Source organism: Mobula hypostoma, chromosome 24 (assembly GCF_963921235.1).
Source record: "Mobula hypostoma chromosome 24, sMobHyp1.1, whole genome shotgun sequence".
NCBI classification, from domain to species: Eukaryota; Metazoa; Chordata; class Chondrichthyes; order Myliobatiformes; family Myliobatidae; genus Mobula; species Mobula hypostoma.
This window is the reverse complement of record NC_086120.1, coordinates 17827619-17841084: the sequence shown is the minus strand read 5'-3', so window position 1 is coordinate 17841084 and position 13466 is coordinate 17827619. Positions and strand designations below refer to the sequence as shown.

The 13466-nt window shown below is 39.7% G+C and overlaps 1 protein-coding gene across 4 annotated transcripts in view; it reads left to right on the top strand.

The window, feature by feature from the left end:
• The window catches only part of LOC134337340 (caytaxin-like), a 60229-nt gene that overhangs the window by 18335 nt on the left and 28428 nt on the right, over positions 1-13466 (top strand). For all 4 annotated transcript variants that reach the window (XM_063032264.1, XM_063032261.1, XM_063032262.1 and 1 more), the window contains 3 exons: positions 4421-4485; positions 6238-6459; positions 11600-11785. In XM_063032264.1, the coding sequence (XP_062888334.1) occupies positions 4421-4485; positions 6238-6459; positions 11600-11785 (473 nt within the window). The remainder of the gene's footprint in view (positions 1-4420; positions 4486-6237; positions 6460-11599; positions 11786-13466) is intronic.

Below are 13466 nucleotides of genomic sequence, written 5' to 3'. Positions count from 1 at the left end.
ACTAGTGTGTGTTGTCCTTCCTTAAATCCATAGTGAATTCCTTAGTCTTGCTGACATTGAGTGCAAGTTTGTTATTGCGATTCCACTGAACCAGCCAATCTATCTCACTCCTGTACACTTCCTCATCACAGTCTGAGGTTCTGCCAACGAAAGAGCTGTCATCACTGAGAGTGTTTTCGACCGCAGAGTGCTGCAATGTTCAGGGACTCAGAGTCCTGGACTATATTCTTTTGTGTAACTGTATTTTACTGATACGTCATACGTGCTATGTGTGCCTTGTGCTGTGTACGACTGTTGGTACTGTGTTTTGCAATTTGGACCCGGAGTAATGCTGTTTTGTTTGGCTGTATTCATGGAATTCATGTGTGGCTGAACGACAATTAAACTTGAATTTGAACTTGAAATTGAATTCATAGATAGTATTTAGCTGTGCCTGGCCACAAATTCACGAGTGTAGAGAGAGTAGAGCAGACGGCCAAGAATGCATTCTTGAGGTGTACCTGTGTTGATTGCCAGCGAGATATTAATATTAATCTGGACTGACTAGGGTCTGGATGAGAAGTCAAGGATTCAGTTGCAGAGGGAGGTACAGAGGCCCCAGCTTTGAAGCTTGTTGATTAGTACTGAAAGTATTTAGCCAAATCTGTCAGGTAAGAAGTGCCTATTCCATACAAAGTATTCCTTCTGTTTCATGGTTAGTTCTCTGATCATTGCTTGAAGTATTGTGGTCTGGAAGTCTGATCCCTTGGTGCTGAAATTTACAATCATTAACAATGCACTTAGATGTTGAGGAGCACGATTTTCAGAGTTATTTTACCTCACATAAAAAACTTGTCTAGGCTCTTTCTGATATGAATTGCATTTGCATCTCTGTTTTAATCGCAATCTCAAGGCAATTTTCCTCTTCGAGGGAAAATTAGTCTACTCCATCTTGAGAGTAAACCTTTCTCATAACTGCTGGGATAGTTCTGTTTATTTCATGCAATGTGCGAAGACCAGCCAAGTTCAAAACCCAACCTTCCATCTTTTGACTCCCCATCTGAATGGCATCGATGTCTTACCTCAGAACCATGAGATGGATGGCACACCTGTTCTCAAGAAGACATTATTCAACCATTTGAAATTCATTTATCATCATGGATAGAAGCTGTTTAATTGACTGAATTTAAATTCTCCAGCTGTGATGGATTTTGAACACATTTTCTATTCCCCCTTGTTGCTTTGCTGTCCAATAATAGAAACAAGGAATAGTATTACTTTTATGTAGTGCTTTTCATTGTAGTAAGATAGCCTTGCAGCCAATGAAGTACTTCTGAATTGAGGCCATACTCAAAACTCTGACAACAGTGACTGGGAGATGCTGTTAGAACAAGAAAGTGAAGTTCTCCCATTACCCACTAGCAACTGGAAAGTGGCTTATTAAATTAGTGTTATCCAAAGCAAGGCTTCAGAAATCAGCTCACCGAAGCAACAGTGAAGATAGGAAAATTGTGGATGTGGACCTGCAGTTGATCCCAGCTTCCCAGATGATGGATATTGGAAATATTGTTGGATATTCTCACTGTGTCATGAAGGAGAAAGAAGGAGGATGAGCATTTCAGGTCTCTGCAAAATATCATTAAACTGAAATGTTAACAGTTTTATCCGTCCAAAAATGCTGCTAAGTATTTCCTGTAAATATTTTAGCCTATCCCTGCAAAATACCCCAGTGCAATGATCCTATATACCTTGAGGCAATTTAATGTGAATTTGCTGGAACTGTAGGGACTATCCGGTGCCCATTAATTACAGGATGCAAGTGTTTAAATTTCTATTGCGCCGCATATTTGAATTAGAGACAGCAGGTCTATTCCGGATTCTAGACAACTTCTATAAAATCAACATCCAGTTTGAAGAAAGAATGAAAGACTGAAAGCAAAGAAATAGCCAAACATAGAGAGAAGGCTGACATTTTCAGAAACCCATAGATTGTTACAATACATATCTCTTTGGAATGTCACAGCAAATTCTTTCCCAAACCATTATATGTGCACCCTTTCCACAAAGCTTTAGTTATAGTTTGCTATTAAGGTCATATGCATGTGGGTCTCAGACATCAACAGATGGCTGCCCTGTCTGTATGAATGAGGTGGAAATATCAGCCTCATGAAGTTAATGACAGGAGCTTGAGACCACTGTAGACGTGACTGGCATGGCAGCATTCAGGATGCAATTTGTTACCAATGCAGTGTCCTCTAATTCAATTGTAGTTCCAAATAGACTACTTATTAATTATATATCATCTAGTTGATTTGGCCTCTAGCCCAGATAATGTGGAACCTTTCACTTTTTTTAAGTGGTATAGTATCATAGAATATTGTTGAGACAATCATAGGATTGTCAACATCTTTATGTAGTACTGGGTACTGGCTGCAAACTGGATTATATAATATGTATGAAAGTTGACTGCATTATAAAGGGAGAATATGAAATGCCAAAATTAAAAATAATACTTGCAGCCAACCAATTTCATGCCTTGTCCTCGGAAAATGATCCCTTTTAGTATAGTTCGACTCTGAAGTACGAACAGATGACGGTGTCAGTGGAACCTATGCAGCAGCAAGAATTTAGCTTCCTCTTTCTAGACAGATGGAGGAAACCTTTCAGTCTCTGAAATTGCAGTAATAAAATATATTTCCACCTAAATCAAAAACATTTTTAATATTTTGCTTCCGAAACATAAATGATTTAAAAGCAGGTGTAAACAAAATCATTCAGTGTGTGTCAAAGTAAGGATACTTCGAAATACAGCAGATAGGTATAAAACTGAGCCCTTTTGTCCAGGATTAATTCTTTGTTCCTTTCAGACTGAAGAGAAGTCGATCCCCATGGAGATGCTGGACATGCTCAGTGTGCATCTCACTTATTGGAACTGCTTAGCTTGTTCCATTCAATTCACAAAGGGGGTGTGAGTTTACTAATATAATATTCCTTACATGGAAAATTATCCCAATCATGTAACAGATACATCCAAAATGGTAGTGATAGGACTGTAAATCCCAACTGTTTTGCCAGAAATGTTTCTGCAAAGAAAGGATAATTTCTACACATTCTTTTTACTTGTGCCCTGATGTCAATAAATCCTTGCCAACAAGGTAAGATACCATTTTGATCTGAGTGCGATGTCCTGAATAGTTGTGTAAAAATGAAACAAGATGTTAATATTTGAACAAATTAAAATGTGTTTACAGTCCTTTTAGTTTGTTTGCTGTGCTTATAAGAATTTAAATCTGCTGATGCTTGAAGTATTATGCGTATTTCATTATATGCCGGTGTTTAATTATTAGATCAGTGCAATCTAATATAGCACTGTCCAGCTCTTCACTCATGTACTTCCATTTTGAATCCAGTTATCCTGCAGTGTTTAAACCTCGATTCCCATGGTTCATGCTGCTCTGTACTGCTGCATGTGTATGAATAAAACAGCACAGTCCGAGGATTAGTGCTACAACTTCCCTACATCTAGAACAGCCTAAAATACCAGCTGATGTGCAGTGTAAATAATATTTTGGACTCATTCTGACACCTTCGGAACTTTGCTGTGTCTTTCTCTGTAGGTAAACAGGCTGCCCAGTATGACATTGAGCACTGGGCCTGCAGATCTTGGCCTCAGAGTGGGAAAAAAGCATCAAGCTAAGGATCTTGGTCCCAGTCATTTATTATTTGCACTTTTCATAAACAGTGAGTGTGTTCCATGAACACAGATCCTACCTCCTGAAGTTAGAATATCCTACCAACACTCTCTGCCTTACTATTAACTTTAAATATGATGCTCACCATTGCAAAACAGGATTTCATTCATTACCTAAGATCACAATTAAAGAATGGCAATTTGGCAAGATAATGGTTAGTAGGTGTTAGGCTATTCAATAGAAAAAATGAGCAAGAGTATTACAAAAAAATCATGACAATTAACTTGTAGGATGTTCACAATAGAAATGCCAGGATTTGAAAACTGAAGCAGAGAAAATATCTGATGATTATCTGTCTGCAAGAGTGAGCTGAAATCCAAATCCACTTAATGAGAAGCAAAATAGTTACTAAGGCGGCACCTTGGCAATGTTCCAGCGTGTATTATTCACTAAATTACTTTTCATGTATAGCAGATTTAAGATTCCAAAGTTGCAGTGAAATGTATGGCCTGTGGAAATCTTCTCATGTTGTGAAGTGGGATCTTAACTTTCACCTAAATCTTTATTGATAATTTAAAAAGTGAGATTGATTTTGTTTTTGAATACTGAGAATATTAGGGCATATAAAATCAAGGCAGTGGATGGAGCCAGTGTACCTGTAGTTAATCCTCAGGTCACTGACCATCCTAATGTGTAATGTAATTAAGTTTCTGATCAATTACTTACAATAATTTTATTTTGTCCTACAGACCAATACCAGAGGAACAAGCGATGGATGTTCTCGGACGATTGCCAGCCCTGGAAAACAGAACTTGTGAGTCAATCTGTTATATTTTGTGGTAAATTTGAATCCTTCAGCATTAAACCTGTTAGTGCCAGCCCTGTGGTGTAACAAAGTGTAAAGATAAGGGTTAGCTTTATTTTTCACAGGTCCATAGGAACATAATAGTGAAATGTATTGTTTCCAATGTGTGAAATCAACAAGGATTGTGCGGGCTGCCCACAAGTGTTGCCATGCTTCTGACACCAACACAACATGCCCACAACTGACTAACCCTAACCCTATGTCTTTGGAATTTACCTGGAAAAAACACACATGGTCACAGGGAGAATGTATGAACTCCTTACGCGCAGTAGCAGGAATTGAACTCCACTTTTACAGCCGGTGCTGTAACCTGTTACACCAACCACTACACTACTGTGTCTCCCCTTCCTCTTCTCCTACTCCGCCCCAGTTAGGTGACACTGAACTTTGCTTAGATACGGAACGAAATCTTTTCGAGCATGTTCTTGCAATGTGCCTCATTTCCAACCTCACAAGGGCATTTAAGCTGCCCCATTTGAGGCACGCTCCCATTTCCACCTCATCAGCCACCTTCTGACCATCTGAATATTTATTTAGTTAGAGATACAGTGTGGACAGGCCCTTGACAGCTATTATTATCTAAATGAGATCAACGGTGTGTTATTTTAAATTTGTTCCCGGTTGTCTCTTGCAGCCAACAGAGGGAACTTCATCCTTTCTGTCTGGGTTAGATGTAAACCCACATTTATTAAGCAAAAGATAGATCTTGACTCAACAGACTATCATTGCCATTATACCTACAGGTGAAAAGAATTTTGTTACCCACTGAACAATGCACTTCTGCCTCTATTTAGGAAATGTTGTTTTGAGTTTTCTTTGTTATTTTTCTTAACTCTTTATAGCTCCACCCTCCCCCCCCGTAGAAATAATAGTGCAATGGTTATATTTTTACAGTAGAAGTGCAGAAAATATATTTAAATCCAATTATGCCTCTTTGAAAAATCTGAATTCAGTTTAAAAAAGAAATCTGGAAGTCGGAAATGTGTTGTCTTTTAAGCCCACCTGAGTCATTTAAAGAAGATCTGGTCAGTGGACCCAAATCTTAGAAATAAATTCCCAACAAAACTGTTGCAATGCATCTTCCCCAAAAGGATGAAATATTTCATGAAGGTGCTCACTGTCACCTCCTTGAGGACAATTAGGATGGACAGTAAATGCTAGCCTTGTTAGTATGGCACTAGGAATTCAGTTATATCAAACTACTGAGAAAGACTTCAAGAAGATAATCTCTGCCTATTGCCATTTCATAGCAATAACTGATGGCATTGTCACTGACACCCAGAATGAATTTATAGAAATAATTAACAGCCAGGTATTAGACAGATCAAAGGTAGGTGTGATGACAGTGACCAAGTATATATTATTCCAAATCCTTACAAGGTATTTTTTTAATTTTGCAAAATTTTGATTCCTTTTGCAAAATGTCCAACTTGGGTTTCAGAGGTTAAAGGACCATGGGCTATAATGAAGTATAATTTAATTTTGGTTGTTAAAGTACATTAAATGATCGGTACACGGAGCTTAGAACAATAGAGGGAATGCAGTAGGGAAATTCTAGGCAGTTTCTAGAGTAGGTTACATGGTTGGCACAACATTGTGGGCCAAAGGGCCTGTAATGTGCTATAGATTTCTATGTTCTATGTTCTATTAAATGATGCACTCACTCAGTAATGCTAATAACTGTTTCTTCCTCACTTCTAGTGCCTCCTAACACATTGAATATTAATGGGAATAATCCAAAGCGCAAAACTCTTGTTGCCCCAGAAATTAATATCTCCTTGGATCAGAGTGAGGGCTCCATCTTGTCTGATGACTATCTGGACACACCCGATGACCTGGACATTAATGTAGATGATCTGGAGACTCCGGATGAGACGGACTCCCTGGAATATTTGGGAAATGGAAATGAGTTGGAATGGGAAGGTAATTTTGAGAAATTACTTTGGGTTTCAATTTTATTTCCACCTATCTAAACTGGGAAATGCTTCTGTAAGCAAATCAATTGTAGACGTGAATTCTTACTGTTAGACTACATTTTTTTACAGGCAAAGGATCCTTGAGACATTCACCCAAAGGTCTTGTATCCTTATAACATTCACTCGATGGCTACTGTATTCGGTGCCTCCTGTACATCTGCTCATTAATGCAAATATCAAATCAGCCAATTACACGGCAGCAACTCACAACATAAAAGCATGCAGACATGGTCAAGAGGTTCAGTTGTTGTTGAAACTAAATATCGGTATGGGGGGGGGGAATGGGATCTTATTGACTTTGACTATGGAATGATTGTTGGTGCCAGATGGGGTAGTTTGAGTATCTCAGAAACTGCTGCTCTCCTGTGATTTTCATGCACAACAGTCCTAGAGTTTACAGAGAATGGTGCAAAAAAAAACATCTAGTGAGCAGCAGTTTTGTGGGCAAAAATGCCTTCTAATGAGAGAGGTCAGAAGAGAACGGCTTGTCTGGTTCAAGCTGACAAGAAGGCAACAGTAACTCAGATAACCAACAGGAAAATGAGGGGATAGCTACATGTTGTATATCAAAGTCTCAGGGAGATAGACCTCGCAAACTATATATCTCTACCAAACCCAAGAACTATCTGCGAAAGATGATGAATCATGGGATGATGGCTGTGATGACTAAGTTTCACAAGTGAATTCCTCTTCCTGTAAACCGCCATGGAGGTTAAATGCACAACACGGCAAACCTTGACGTGGGTGGTCTGCAGCATCAAAGGACCATTTACATATACTCAATAGCTACTTTATTAGGTACAGGAGGTACAGTACCCAATAAAGTGGCCACTAAGTATGTATTACTTTGACACAGGTTTTTAGGAGTATCCATGCTGAGGGATTAAAAGCTAGAGCACCAAGCATTCAAGTTCTAAAAATGCTAAAAACAGCAGGTGAGCTATGATGTAGAAGAAATCTTATTGTTTAATTATCCTACCCAGAGCTCACTATTGATTATGCCTGTGCAGTTTGCTCTGTAATGGGTCCATTATTGTCTGCTAGATATTTGGCTCAGAGTGAGTAGGATGTCTTCCCCAAATAAAGAGCAAGACTGGTATAAAGACTAATTCTGCAAAAATCCACAAGTTAGAGATTAGAAGATTGTAGGTTCAGTTTTCTCGCCAGTGCTTATCACTGATAATGCTTCCTGCCTGCAGAGCAGCCTTGCAAAACAGTCTCCATCAAATGCAGTAATGTCAGTGTAATGTGAATAGAGCTTACCAGCTGTGGGATAGTGTAGCTGTCTCCCGTGGATATGACAAGTATTCATTTAGTAATGATGCAAGCATTAAGCATTGTCATTAAAAGATAATGATGGGGGTGTGAATCTTTCCTGCTGTCTCCACATAAAGCCTGAAAAACAGTTTGATTTTGTGTCTTCTTCCAAATGTCAAACTGAATATTTTGTATAACATTAAGACAAAATGCTAATTCTAATACCAAAGAGAACAAATTTAGTGAATAGCTTCAGGTTATCATGCAAGTGAGTTGCAATCTGTTGATAAATTTAATTTGCATTGTGATTACAGAACTTTTTGAATCCAATCCCAAGGGCAACTCGATGTCACTGTTGAATACATGGTGGATGATAACATGCAGGGATTGAATCAAACAGTAAAATATATAACAAAAATGTGACAGCAACGAAGTTCATTGCAAAAAAAATACAAAAGGAAATAATGGTGACATGGTGCAGTAGATAAAAAAAATTTAATATTTATCTTCACAGGTCTCTATTTACCTCCATCTTGCTATAGTGTGGTCGTCCACAGCAACTTCCAGCATGCATAGCCTATCTTCCTGTCCCGTCTGTCTCACATTTTATGAAAAGCTTTTTCCGGTATGCTTTTGTATTCACACCTAAAATGAGACCTATTTATGTAAACAAGTCATTTGTGAACATGTATTCACCACACACATTTGAAAGTAAGCTGGACATTGTCCTGGATACTGCAAACTTATGCACAGGTATCCAAGGCAGGTGATCTCCAAGGTTTGTGCTTCTCAGATGATCTTAAAATGACCTTGGAAAATGAGGGGGTAGCTACATGTTGTATATCAAAGTCTCAGGGAGATAGACCTCGCAAATAGTCATAGTCATAGTCATACTTTATTGATCCCAGGGGAAATTGGTTTTCGTTACAGTTGCACCTTAAATAATAAATAGTAATAGAACCATAAGTAGTTAAATAGTATATATATCTCCATACAAACAATATATCTCTACCAAACCCAAGAACTATCTGCGAAAAATGATGAATCATGGGATGATAGCTGTGATGACTAAGTTTCACAAGTGAACTCCCCTTCCTGTAAACCACCATGGAGGTTAAATTTTGTTGGCATTTGCCATAGCTGAATCTTAAAAACATTCTCCTTCAGTTTATCTGTCACCTTTTTTGTGAAGCAAGGCAGAATTCTCTTCTGTAATAGTGGTCTCCCTCGTGATGGGCTGGAGAGAGGCATGTAATACTTGCCTTACATACCGATAACTTCTAAATCAAAAAATGGGTTATAATGGGATCACAACTGTGATCTTATACAACCTCACTAATAATCTATTTCTGTTCATGCTCAGTTTTCAAAAACTATGATTGGTTGTATATTTCAGCCGACTAATTGAATTGGTTGAGAGAGACAGAGAAAGGAGTAAAAGAAGTCTCAGAGGAATAGACTTAAGGTTAAAAGGAATTGAGAAATAGAAGGATTATGAAAGGGACTGAGGAGCAGGTGGCCAGTGGTGACCAGCAGAGAGGGCTTGAGGGAGGAATTTGGAAGAGAAAAAAGAATTAGTTTAAGATGGAGAGCCTACAGAGAAAGACACCAATAGATCAAAATGTAGACAAATGACCTAGTCGTTGAATTGGCATTCTTTTACACACACACAAAAATTGCATCCAAACAAAGTTTCTGGGGAAAACCAATACAAAAAATCAAACAGAATGGTGAAGGGATGTAGAAAGCTGATTGAATGTAGAGACTGTCCAGCCTGTGAACTAATAAATGGAGTGACGGGAATGCTTGGAGGATTAATTAAAGATGATGTGAGCAAGTGTGGAGATAGAGGAAATGGATGCAAAGTGGAATAGATGGTTCAAAGGGATAGAGATTTTGGAAGTTGTAATGGGAATGTTGGAAAAGTTAAGAAGAGGTAGAGAATAAAATCAGCCTGGGAGACTAGGGAGAGAGTTGGTGAGGGCATATTTTTCAGACTTTTGCACCCAAACTGGTCTGAATGTATTGCTGCCTCCTTTCATTGGCATTTACTATCCAGAACCTCTCAACTGAAGGGAAAGGAAGAGGAACAGGATGGAACAGAAAGGAAAGGATATACTGTTACTGATAAACAAAGAGAACACAAAGCCAAAAAATAAGTAAGAAAGACAATGAGAAATCAATAATTTCAGTTAGAGATACCACTTTCTATGCTATCACATTATAAAGCTAGTAAGGTTGAATAATAGTATTCTAAAATCACTTCCTACCTACAAAATCTTGCTCCTAATTTTTATGATTTTATTGCCACGCAATGTTAACACCTTCCATGACAAGGGGTCCAGTGATCTTATATGTAAAGGAAGATGCCTGTAGTCTCATAGTCTTGTCAGTGGTGGAATTGTAATACTTCTGGTTTGCTCAATCTTTACTGCAATGAGATTACTATATGTATATAAATAGCAGAATTCAAACAATCAAATAAAGACCCTGCTCCATGTATCCACTGTTCTCCAACCCAGGCCCCTATAGATAATCTTGACTGAGATTGACTTAAATTGGAAATGTAAGGTCACAGTTACTCTGATTACATAGAGTTTATGAAAGGCATGTTTTGATATGTCAGGGTTTCTGACCATGGTTGCTTACACCAGGCAACATGAGGATAGAAAGTAATTTTTAATCTCTGTAGTTTGGCTAAATTAATGATTATGGTGACAACATTTAACACTGGCCTGCGATCATTGGAATAACAGACTATGAATAGTTCACTGATGCCGCCTTACTTTCTCTCCATGTGGACCTTCCATTTCTATTAGTAACACAAGAGTTTCTGCAGAATCTGGAAAACCAGAGCAGCACACACAGAACTCAGCAGGTAATGCAGCTTCTATGGAGGGGAATAAACAGTCGATGTTTAAGGCCGAGACCCTTCATCAGGACTGTAAAGGAAGGGGGAAGAAGCCAGATTAAGAAGGTGGGAGGAAGGAAACGAGCACAAGCTAGAAGGTGAGGGGGAAGGTAGAAGGTTACGAAGGGGGATGAATTGAGAAGCTGGAGGGTGATGGATGGAAAAGATAAATGGCTGAAGAAGGAATCTGTTAGGAGAGGAGAGTGGACCATGGGAGAAAGGGAAGGCAGAGGGGAACCTGAGGAAGGTGATGCACAGGTGAGGAGAAGAGAAGGGGGTAAGAGGGGAGCCAGAATGAAGAATGGAAAAAAAGCGAAGGGGGAGATGAAGAAATTACCGGAAGTTAGAGAAATCGAGGTTCATGCTGTCAGGTTGGAGGCTACCCAGATGGAAAACGAGGCTTTGCTCCTCCAACCTGAGATTCTGTTAGTAGCTTTGACAGATGCAACAAGGAATGTCATGTAGCTGATAATGCTTTAGTTTAGCTCTTCCTACTCACGGATATAATTTTTTTCCTTTGAAAACGTTTGAAAGGAGTAAGAAATATCAAATAACAATGGCTGTCAATAAATTGGTTATAGCTTTGCTGCCTGGTATGTCAGAATTACATGAATGAGTATTTGGTCTGTGTGAGCTGGTTGCTGGGTTATATATAGTAGCTATGTTTGGTGCCGATGCCCAAATCATCCAGGTGTCTTAGATGCCAGCCTGCTGGAAAATGTGTAACTGTGGCTCTCACTTTACATCTGTTCAGTTCAGGTACCAGACTTTACCCACTGATTGTGGAACACTGTTAGGAAAAGAGATGAAGGGAGAGAAACTGTAGGGAATGAAACCTTGATCAAATGAAGATGGTCACATAGTATTTAAAGCAGACCCAGGAAGAACATTCACAATGCGCTTACTGCCTGTCTTCCAGATGACACTCCAGTTGCAAGTGCTAAAAATTCTCCCAGTGGAAAAGGGGGCTCCTTTGAAGATGGTACAGCAGAGGATGGTGAAGCCACCAATGGGAGGCTGTGGAGGACAATCATCATCGGAGAACAGGAGCACAGGATTGACATGAAAATCATCAGGCCATATATGAGAGTGGTAACACATGGAGGTAGGAATGATCAACCAGACTGATGGACAGTGAAGAGAGTTTTAATCTATTGAATTAATAATCTCATCAGAGACTGGAATAAATGGCTAATATTTTAAACACATTCTTTGCCGAAACTGGACTAGCAAATTTCAAGCCTAAATATTCCCTATGATGTCTTTGATGGAGAGGTTCATTACATCAAATGCACTGGGTTCATAGGAATCCTGCATGTTGTTTTGCACAATGGCATGCTGGGATTGAATAGGTAAAACATGTAACTGAACAGGCAAACTTCCACTCTAATGCAGAGCCTCAGGTGGGGGAGGAGGCAAACCACTAAGAACTAGGAAGAGGGAATGAGGGAATGAGTAGACAGTTACAGAAGTAGAAAAAAGTTCAAATTGAGTTTTGGAGTCTGCGAAGAAAAAAAATATTCAGAAGCTTCACTCACTTCAACCACAGACCACACACAATCTACAATATTATGTTCTCTGCAACATCAATTTAATATCATTCTACACCCTACTTACAATTTACATTGTTACAGATTAGATTAGATTCAACTTTATTGTCATTGTGCCAAATACAGATACAAAGCCAATGAAATGCAGTTAGCATCTGACCAGGAATGCAAAGAGTAGTGTTATTTACAAAATAACTGCAAATAAAAAGTAAGTGCTACAGCACACAAATATAAAAGTACTGAGACAGTACAATACGGATGCAATACTACTTAGCGCTGTGGTGTGAGGTTCAGCAGGGTCACAGCCTCAGGGAAGAAGCTCTTCCTGTGCCTGCTGGTGTGGGAACGGAGGCTCATGTAGCACCTACCGGATGGGAGGAGAGTAAAAAGTCCATGGTTAGGGTGAGAAGCATCCTTGATAATGCTTTTCGCCCTGCCCAGGCAACGTTTATGGTAGATGTTCTCAATGGTGGGCAATTGGGTGCCGATAATCCGCTGGGCAGTTTTCACCACACCCTAGAGCGCTTTGCAGTCTGATACAGGACAATTGCCATACCACACTGAGATACAGTTGGTGAGTATGCTCTCAATGGTACAGCAGTAAAAGTCTGTCAGTATCCTGGGACAGAGGTGAGCTTTCTTGATGCTCTGCAGGAAATAAAGGTGCTGTTGTGCCATTTTGATCAGGATGGAGGATTTCAGGGACCAGGTGAGATCCTCGGAAATGTGGACACCAAGGAATTTGAAGCTTGATACACGCTCCACTACAGCTCCGTTGATGTAGATGGGGACATGAGTGTGGCTCCTAGCATGCCTGAAGTCCACAATGATCTCCTTGGTCTTCTGGGTGTTAAGGGCCGGGTTGTTGTCGGCACACCACGCGGCCAGGTGCTGGACCTCGACCCTGTAGGCCGTCTCGTCATCCCCTCTGATCAGGCCAACCACCATGGTGTCATCTGCAAACTTGATTATGGAGTTAGAACCATGTACAGGAACTCAGTCATAGGTGAAAAGGGAGTACAGAAGAGGGCTCAGCACACAGCCTTGAGGCATGCCGGTGTTCAGGGTGAGAGTGGAGGAGGAGAGGTTGTCTAACTTAACTGATTGGGGTCTGTTAGTCAGAAAGTCCAAGGTCCTATTGCAGAGGGATGAGCTGATACCAAGCTGGTGAAGTTTGGCGGTCAGCTTGGAGGGGATCACAGTATTGAATGCCGAACTAAAGTCAATGAACAGCAT